The sequence below is a fragment of the Rutilus rutilus genome (genome assembly GCF_951802725.1).
Source record: "Rutilus rutilus genome assembly, chromosome: 21".
NCBI classification, from domain to species: domain Eukaryota; kingdom Metazoa; phylum Chordata; class Actinopteri; order Cypriniformes; family Leuciscidae; genus Rutilus; species Rutilus rutilus.
The window spans coordinates 5,517,796-5,528,386 of NC_140226.1; the positions used below are offsets into that span (position 1 = coordinate 5,517,796).

The 10,591-nt window shown below is 38.1% G+C and overlaps 1 protein-coding gene across 3 annotated transcripts in view; it reads right to left on the reverse strand.

The window, feature by feature from the left end:
* The window catches only part of galnt16 (UDP-N-acetyl-alpha-D-galactosamine:polypeptide N-acetylgalactosaminyltransferase 16), a 54,768-nt gene extending 44,688 nt beyond the window's left edge, over positions 1–10,080 (reverse strand). Inside the window, exons 1-3 of one of the 3 annotated variants that reach the window (XM_084392854.1) lie at positions 9,759–10,080; positions 1,294–1,475; positions 119–217 (exon numbers count right to left, since the gene is read on the reverse strand). In XM_084392854.1, coding sequence (XP_084248980.1) covers positions 119–217; positions 1,294–1,475; positions 9,759–9,950 — 473 coding nt within the window. In that variant the 5' untranslated portion in view covers positions 9,951–10,080. Of the gene's footprint in view, positions 1–118; positions 218–1,293; positions 1,476–3,088; positions 3,228–8,606; positions 8,682–9,758 lie in introns of those variants that run through there. The other 2 variants (XM_084392856.1, XM_084392855.1) reach the window with 2 other exon arrangements.
* Between the last annotated feature and the right edge of the window lie 511 nt (positions 10,081–10,591).

Sequence of the window (10,591 nt, forward strand, 5' to 3'; positions counted from 1 at the left end):
AATGCTGTATTTCCCTCTTCATGCATGTAAGCGCTGCTGTAAAGCTGAATGTGTGTGTGTCTGGAACAGCTCTAGAAACTGTGTGTGTGTGTGTGTTCGACTCTCTCCAGGCTGTTACCTTTTAATAGTGCGCAGCAGGGTGGAGCGCGCCTCATTGTGAAAAGTGATGATGATGCTGGTGGGCGGCAGGTCAGGGTCAAAGGTCATAGAGGCACATCTGTGAATGCAGCAAACACACACACACACACACACACACACACACACACAGGGGTTTCATTGTCACGGCTGTGCTCACAATGGTAGACAATTGCACTGCCATAAGGAGTGGATTTAAACATGGTCAAATAAGTTATATAAGTTAAAATATTACATTTTTGACAGGAATGAAAACATACCGATTTTTCAGCTGATGAATAAACTATCAGTATACAATAACTCCATAAAACAGTTTTAAAAGTTGTTAAGTTGTGAAAATGATGTGATCTAGGACCTTTATACATTGTAAAGACTGAACGTCTATCCCTCACAGCCTCGTTTTCATCTGCGTTAAATTCAATATGGCGTCTGACCAGACTAAGCTCTATTAGTAGCTGAACGCTGTTGTGTTCGGGTCAGTTTGATCCGCATTCGATTTTCAAACTGCTTGAAGATCAATGGTTCAACTATGTATTAACTATGTATATCAATTCTTGAAATTGTGTGAATATTCCTCATTTAGGGTCCTGCATGTGCAAGTAAAGTTTCGACAAATAGATGTGTTTTGGAAAGGAGTAAAAAAATGCCGAAAATCAACACTTTGAAAAATTGAGAACTCATGAAATTTAAGACACAAAAGTTTACTTGAAATTGAAGTCTCGTCTTCTGATTCACTCAGGGAAAATTGATTCTTTAGTTGAGTTTCATAGTAAAAAAAAGTCTGTCAGCGAATGTTTTCTGTTGTGTGAGAAACCCATTTTACCCTGACAATCATGATAAATACTATTTATACTTACTAGTAGTTATTTGCACCTTAGTGTGCAAATAGGCACAACAAATAGTCATGACAATATATGTATATATGTATATATATCCCAAAATAATAGAAATAATACAATAGAAATTGGTGGGAATTATTACATTTCTCCCATATTTTATCTTTTAAGTCTACAACAGTGGTCTTCTGCTTCATCGTGTCGATTTTTGGTGAATTGCTTGGAAACTAATGTGGGTCTATCTGACCCCAGGACAAGTTGTACCGTCTTTTAACATAACAGGCCTGAAATAGCCCAAACATTTAACAAATGAACATATTACCGATAGTGGCGTGTGTCTCGGATGGCGCGTTCGCTCCCCAGTTGGTCGCTCTCCTGCAGGTTGAACGCATGTTCCCTGTAAGGATCTTCACCTGCTTTCAGCTGCTTACTGGACAGAAAGGCCTTCTCATCGAACAAGCCCAAGAGTTGACCGTGCTGCTCGACCTTTGGTGCATGAGTCACCTGACAGACACAGAATTACACACGCTGGTGAGTGATGCTGCTCAACACTGGGCAGAGAGATTAACAGTTATGCTATAATAAATCAATCATTTTACTACTGTGTTATTAGTCATTTATTAGGCAAGCATCACTGTTGCTATAGCTCAAACTTAGTGCAATCCCCTATAACCCTACACAGTCAACCGTCCATTTCGTTTTTTCCCTGTTTCCACTCTTCATTTGTTGCCATGGTTACCAATTATGTTGCACACCTGTTTCTGGTTGGATTTGTTGTTGTCTTGTGCATTTAAGCCCTGTCCATTGTCCTCTAGTCAGTGACTTTGAGTTGAAGCCAAAGCTGTTACGTCTTTGCGCTCCTGCGATTCCTGTTATTTGGATTATCTTTATTTATTAATAGTTAAACAGCTAATATTAAACAGCTGTAGTCAATAATTGTATCCCTTAAAACTCATCTTTGATCACCAAAATGACATATTTAAATTCTTCACGCCTTAAAATATCTTGAATGTAACTCTACACGCTTGCCTCATTTAGTATACGCGGTTCTATGAATATACAAATGAGCCCCGCCTCCACTCACTCACACAGCTCAGAGATCCACTGGTTGACGATCACACGTTGATCTGATTGGTTACAAGGTAGTTTGTGACGTCATAAACACCAGCGATTTCAAAGCGTGTTTTTGAGACTGTCTTTGGTTCACTGCAGTTTTAAGGAGGAAATACTCAGCAATGGTATGAATTTACACACGGTTTGTCTTAAAGCATATTAAAAACACCTCATAGACATATAAACAACATTAAAAGCCTGATTTTCACCACAGGGGGACTTCATCTCTGACCTGCTCCTTCATCTCTGTCTGCACAGCCCAGCGTGACAAATATCTAATGTCATTTTTCATCTCTAGTAATTCTCTCTTGATTTAAGAAGGTTGAGATATTTTGTACTGAAAATAAGAAATCAATCTTTGCAGTGTGGCTTTTCATTGTTCAATATTTTCTCAGCCTGATAGAGCTTATATAACTTTTGTTCTATGATTTATGCTTGCTGTTTAAGCTATAGTGGCAAATCACACGGGCATAAATCACATGATACTCTAAAAATACATTAAAATTCCACACGCGGACCTCAACGTGAAATATGACAAGGGTAACAATCAACTGAACAGATTATTTTGAGTAGAGGAGCAAACACATCATGATATTACAGCCCAATAAATTACTGTGACAACACACAAACAAACTCAAGAGCAAACAATGTAAATAAAACTAGAAAATTGCCAAACATGCAACCATATTCATTATTTATTCAGAGAAGAGGCCAAATGGACCTTAACCACAAAACCTTTTTTTCTTCTTCAGTGCACTGTAAAAAAAAAAGTATATTTTTTGCCACTAGTCTGAAAGAAGACACGTTATATGGAGGCAAAATAGCCCAGATTTCCCAAACTGACCAGTGCATGAAACCAATGGGTAGCTTGCCTAAAGATCAACCATGTTCAACACTTAGAAATGCAGAAAAATGGAGCTGAAAGAAGAAGAGAATCGAGCTATAAGATATAAGTGGAAGCATTCATGCGCTGTCGAGAGAGGCTTAGCTCAGAGCGACCTCACCTTACATTTCTGAAGAAGTGAAAATAGAGCTGAAAATCCCACATTCCATAAACACTTTCAGAAAGAGCAGCGGACGCTTATAGATGCACTTAGAGCTCCAGAGACCTGCTTTAACCTGTTCATGAACCCGCTGCGACTCAGTGAACAGGCACTGTTAGCTTACATCTACAGCTTAGATGTATTTTCAATAAATATGCTGCCACTTGGTAATATTATAAGAAAACATGGAATTAGTTTCCACTGTTATGCCGAAGTGGCATAACTATGAAATCTCTAAATTATCCAAGTTGACAAGAGTGTGTTAAAGATATAAAATATTGGATGACCAGGTATTACTTATTGGGCCAAAAACCTGTACACAGAATCTCTTAGAATATAATCTGCACTTAGAACGATGTACTGTTACTTTAACCTCTACAGTTAAAGACCTGGGTGTTATATTAGCATGACAATTTCTTATTTTTTTTTTTTACACAGATTAAGGGCAGCACAATTAATTGAAATGAAGCTGAAAATCGTGATTTTTATTAATTTAACCGTGAAATATTACAGTAATATTTCCTAAGCAATCTTTATTTAATAATAATAATAATAATTATTATTTTTATTATTATTGTACATAAAGTAATATTAAATAGATTTATTATAAAATAATTTTCTTAAATGCTCAATTTTTTATTTAGTTTTTTTTGTATTTTTATATTTTTTATTTTGCAATAAATAGTAATAATATTAATAATTGTATTATTAGTAGTAGTAGTATTATTTTGTAGCCATAATGATATATAATCATAAAAGAAATCATGCATCCCAACAACAGATACAATAAAGTCACATGACTATGCAGACATACAATGTTATTGTGTGTGTAGAATTTCATTTTGTTTTCAACATGGTCACGTGTGCTTTATTTTCCTTCACTGGAGTTGTTCATACGCCATCTTATAGATTTTCTCTGCTTTAAAACGGCAGGTTGCAGTAAAAGTGTCCTGATCTGATCAGAGCTGAGATGCACATCTGCGGTTTAAGATAACATGAGGACATATCCCCACAGCTTCAGCACACACACACACACACACACACTGTTCTTCAGATGAACGACCGCAGAACATTTGGTCTGTGTCGCAGTCGGGTGAAGAACAATGATGATGATGGATCAAAATGCAGCAGCACCGTGAATATTTATTTGAACATGAACAGAACAACCGATATGAACATGATGAGAACAGACAATGAACAGAACACTGGGCTTGAATACTCAGAACCAAACCAATTAACAAACACCAATCAAACAATGAATAACCATAGAAACTGATGAAAACCCCAAACCAAAGCGTTTCTCAGGCACTGGTCAATTCTATGTGGGCTTTTCATAACATGTTGTTCAGACTACTGGAAACAAAACATCCAAAACAGACTGTTTATTATATTAATTACGATTCATATCTTCAAATATCTTTCTTTCAGAAATCTACTTTTAAGTAACACTTGCATAAATGTTTTTATTCCTAAAACATGAACATTTATGAAGTGGTATAAAGAGATATCCAAAATCCCCTCAGTAAAAACCTTTATCTTTAATATGTCAACAGTCTGAAACAAGAATTCTGAACCTGGCTTCATCCAATGTCCAAAATCTTTGCAATTCTATATGTAATCAACTGGGGAAGTATGGCGATATCTATTAATTAAGTTTTTTTACCCTTAAAATTTAAAATTATCATAACGTCTGAGTGAAAATTTTAAATGCACAATGTTTTATTATTATCATAATATTTATTTATATAATATTTGCTTTTTATTATTATTATTATTATAGCAAGCACTTAATAATTTAAGAATATTTGTGATGTTACTGCACATAAAAAATGCCGGCTTGTTTCAACCCAAATTTGGGTAAAGTTTTTTAATTACATTTTTAACCCAACGGTTGGGTTTGTCCATATTTGACCCAAATTTGGATTGAAACAACCTTTGTAGGTCATTTGTACAGAGGAGTTAATATAAAGCTGGATAACTGTATTGCTTCACTTCATAACAGTGACTGATCAACCCTTCAGTCGAGTCACTAACAACCCTGATAAGACACATCTGGTGTGTGTTATGAGTGTGTCCAAGCGTTTCGGGCTGTTTACATGCATCAAATGGACAAGTATAACAAAATCAAACCAGGCCATTAGCAGAACTGCACTAAAATCATCCGTTTGTGCTCGGGAAGAGTTGGCCAGAGCAAATATTGCTCACTGAAACACACACTCTGATATGCACACTTTGCATAAAAGACACATCTAATAAATTCCCTGTGGTACGGGAAGTGCCTCTGTTCCTCTTCCTAAACTGAACACAATAGAGCACGAGAGAGATGCCTGCACTGATATTTCAGCATTTGTTCTCCTCATAAAAGAACATTAGCTGAGATTGATGCACTGCATAAAGTCCTCAGTACAGGGAAGATCTGTTATTGGCTCAGGGCAATTCTTTAAGTGTGTTGTGCAACAATGCTCCAGAGACACTGTCCATATAAAATCAGCTTGAGTTACTGCTTATAACTGTGACAAAGCACATATATTGGCTATTCTTTCAGGACTCGTTGTGTCATTAATAGAGAGTGCACAATCATTTCATCTTCTTTTACACGGTGGATCAGATATCAAAGCTTGCTAATGGAGAGCGGGATTACTCGAGGTAAAGTCGAGCATTACTGTACTTCACAGCGCTCCGCTAATGGGGTTTTATGAGGACAAGCCAACGCTGGTCAATTCTTATTAGTAATAGACTCTGTGCTATGATAGCCAGGCTTATAAATCTGCATTAGCTTGCTCTCAGTTCATAAACAGCCTAAACTGAAAAAAAGAATTGGTGTAGAAATCATTTTCAGTCAGAAATTGCTAGTGAATTTCACAAACAATTACAAAGAAACAACAAGTCACATTCATTTATATAGCGCTTTTTACAATACAGATTGTTTCAACGCAGCTTTACAGAGATAACAGGAAAATAATGCAACACAGATTGTTTCTGCTGTACAGCAGATCTAGTACGTTTGTTATTGATTCATTTCTGTTGTAAAAATCATTAGTTATTAACTTGGCGGCCGCTTACATGACTCCATTTTCAACTGAAAACAGAAACCTTTTAACGTGTTCTGGCCGTTCATTTACACGACACAGGTGTTTTGGTGGCCTGAGAATACAAACTTTGAAATCGTTTTTTTGAATTAACTTTGAAAGAAGTTTTGAAAACGAGACCGTTATCATCTCTGTGTAAACTTCAAAAACGTGAATCTGTGAAAACGGTGACGGCATTCACGTGTATTACGTGTTTAGCCTATAGGCATGCGTGTTTAAATGCGTACAGTATGTGCGTGCGCGAGCAGTCTTTCTTTAAAAGTGACAGTTTCCGTCAAATTGTGAAGTAAAAAAACTAAAAACGCATTCCATTATTCTTTGTTTACAAATTTAAAAAGATATGTGTAAATATTAATAGGCCACAAAAATATTTTATATATATATATGTATTTTTACATATATATAAACATATATATATATACACTCACCTAAAGGATTATTAGGAACACCTGTTCAATTTCTCATTAATGCAATTATCTAATCAACCAATCACATGGCAGTTGCTTCAATGCATTTAGGGGTGTGGTCCTGGTCAAGACAGTCTCCTGAACTCCAAACTGAATGTCAGAATGGGAAAGAAAGGTGATTTAAGCAATTTTGAGCGTGGCATGGTTGTTGGTGCCAGACGGGCCGGTCTGAGTATTTCACAATCTGCTCAGTTACTGGGATTTTCACGCACAACCATTTCTAGGGTTTACAAAGAAAGGTGTGAAAAGGGAAAAACATCCAGTATGCGGCAGTCCTGTGGGCGAAAATGCCTTGTTGATGCTAGAGGTCAGAGGAGAATGGGCCGACTGATTCAAGCTGATAGAAGAGCAACTTTGACTGAAATAATATAATAATAATAATTTGTTACATTTATATAGCGCTTTAGACCTCAAAGCGCTTTACATAGATGGGGGGAATCTCCTCAACCACCACCAATTTGCAGCATCCACTTGGATGATGCGACGGCAGCCATATTGCGCCAGAACGCCCACCACACACCGGCTAACTGGTGGAGAGGAGACAGTGATGAAGCCAATCAGTATATGGGGATGATTAGGAGCCATGATAGACAGAGGCCAAGGGGCAAATTTGGCCAGGGGTTACACCCCTACTCTTTTTCGAAGGACATCCTGGGATTTTTAATGACCACAGAGAGTCAGGACCTCGGTTTAACGTCTCATTCGAAGGACGGTGCTCTTTTGGCAGTATAGTGTCCCCGTCACCACTCGTTACAACCGAGGTATGCAGCAAAGCATTTGTGAAGCCACAACACGCACAACCTTGAGGCGGATGGGCTACAACAGCAGAAGACCCCACCGGGTACCACTCATCTCCACTACAAATAGGAAAAAGAGGCTACAATTTGCACGAGCTCATCAAAATTGGACAGTTGAAGACTGGAAAAATGTTGCCTGGTCTGATGAGTCTCGATTTCTGTTGAGACATTTAGAAGGTCGAGTCAGAATTTGGCGTAAACAGAATGAGAACATGGATCCATCATGCCTTGTTACCACTGTGCAGGCTGGTGGTGGTGGTGTAATGGTGTGGGGGATGTTTTCTTGGCACACTTTAGGCCCCTTAGTGCCAATTGGGCATCGTTTAAATGCCACAGCCTACCTGAGCATTGTTTCTGACCATGTCCATCCCTTTATGACCACCATGTACCCATCCTCTGATGGCTACTTCCAGCAGGATAATGCACCATGTCACAAAGCTCAAATCATTTCAAATTGGTTTCTTGAACATGACAATGAGTTCACTGTACTAAAATGGCCCCCACAGTCACCAGATCTCAACCCAATAGAGCATCTTTGGGATGTGGTGGAACGGGAGCTTCGTGCCCTGGATGTGCATCCCACAAATCTCCATCAACTGCAAGATGCTATCCTATCAATATGGGCCAACATTTCTAAAGAATGCTTTCAGCACCTTATTGAATCAATGCCACGTAGAATTAAGGCAGTTCTGAAGGCGAAAGGGGGTCAAACACAGTATTAGTATGGTGTTCATAATAATCCTTTAGGTGAGTGTGTATACATACATATAAAGTATTAGTAAATACTGTATAATAACACTATCATTAAATTTCAGCACAGACAGTATGTGTAGATCACAGTTCCTGTAATTAAATTGCATTAGCCAATATCATAAATATATATATCAGCACTATATTGGCCATCCCATCCACTTTAACATAGAGAATATATTAAACTGAATGATCAAGAATGATCTGTAATTATTAGGAAACCACTGGTCAAATTCAATATGTTAAGATAAATGAATAATATTTTCTACAGAATATTTCCAAGGCCCCAGGATAAGAGGCATTCAGAACTCATTTTACCATTAGCTTTTGTGCATGTAAATACATGTGTGTGTGTGTGTTTGTCATGAACACTCACAGGAGTGATGCTCTGTTGCCATGGACACAGGACACAGTTCAGGGATGCAGGACGCTCTGATCTTCTTTAAAGCATCTGCATTTTCACAATTTAACTTTAGATGCGATTCAAATTCCTTGATTCTGTGATCTTTCTGAATGTGTATCACTGAAATCAAATCACGTATTGTTTTAGAAGCCGGCAGACTGAGAAGTCAAACTCAAGTGTTTGCCTGTGTTCGACCTGATGAATGTGGAGTCAAACTGTGAGAAGAGCAAAACAAACAGCAAACAGCTGTCCTACAGAACACACACCTCACACACACACACACACACTGGATCGGTCCAATCAGCATTCTTCTGTCATTTACACTTCATGTCAGGATGAGTTTGAAGCAGATCTTTCTCAACAACCAGGTTGGAAGTTTTAAAATCCTATATTTTCTATAAAATCAAGTTTTAACATTTCCCCCAGTGCCATTGGAACTACTATTACAGTACTATTATATATTCTAAAATATTACATGTTTGGAATGTTGAAATCTAGACTTTTAAAAATGAAGGTTCCAAACGGGGTTTTTTGCAGCGATGTCACAGAAGAACCTTTCAGCGGTTAGATCTTAAAATTACCGTTTTTTATAATCATGAACTTTTTAATAATCTAAAGAACCTTTTTCCATTGTAAAGAACCTTTTGTGCATTTGAAAGGTTCCATGGATGTTAAAGACCTTTATAAGACTATAAGAAAATTCTAATTAGAATCGGACTAGTTCCGAATTATAATAGAAATTCAGATAATAATCCAAAATACAAATGTCTGATTATTGTATTGCTGATGAATGACACAGGGTGTTACTGATAGCCTGCATAGTTTATAGTAGGTTAAATCTCAACAAAAGCAGCACATGGATCTGCAAACACACACACACACACACACACACACACACACACCTGCAGCTGGCTTAAGGAAAAGCCTCTTATAAACCTGACATCACGCTGATGAGATCCACACACACACACACACACACACACTAGCTCCATATACCAGCAGTGAAAGCTGCTGTATGTCAACATGCATAAACGCGTGCATTACAGCAGTGATGTTGAGCATGTGCAGTAAACATCAGTCATGAAGATCATCATCATCATCTTCATCTTCATCACCGTTACTCACGATCAGAGGAATAGTGCGCTCCTCCAGCCTCCCGGAGGAGGACTTCAGCCCGTGGATCTTCAGATGAGAGCCCGAGGAAGAGGAGGAGGATGAAGAGGAGGGTTTGCTGTCCTGCCACAGGTAATAGAAGGTGCCGAGGATCCAGGCCACGGTGAGGATGAGGATGGCGTTGGCCCGAATCCTGCGCATCATGAGCGGCTCCGAGCGCTGGCGACCCGCTACGTCTGTGTGTGTGTGTGTGTGTGTGTGTGTTGTCCGTGATGAGGAGGATGATGATGATGAAGCCGTGCGCAGTGAACAGCCTCTCCAGACAAGAGCTGCGCTGATCGAGCGGATTTCTGGCGGGTTTCGCGCAGGTCCTAGAGCCCGTCTCTCCTACATCACACACATCACACACACATCAGATCACATTACATCGCACACATCAATCACACACACATCAGATCACATTACATCACACACACATCAGATCACATTACATCACACACATCAGATCACATTACATCACACACATCACGTGTGCCAAGAATACAGTGACAGAGTTATTTTAAAATATTTTATTAAAAAAGAAACAAACAAACAAAAGTGTTTTGTCATATGTAAATATACTCTTAAACAGTTCATTCATTCATTCATTTTCTATAAATGATCCATGAAAGGGTGATTCAGAAAATAGTGACTGACATCCACAGGAGGTCAAACTGAACATGAGCTGTTTTATTTCTTTACTTTAAATGAGATTCACAATTTATGTAACCTGGTTGCCAAATTCCTAAAAACAATCGTAAACCCTGATGTGTGTGAAAGATTTATATATATATATTTTTTTTTTT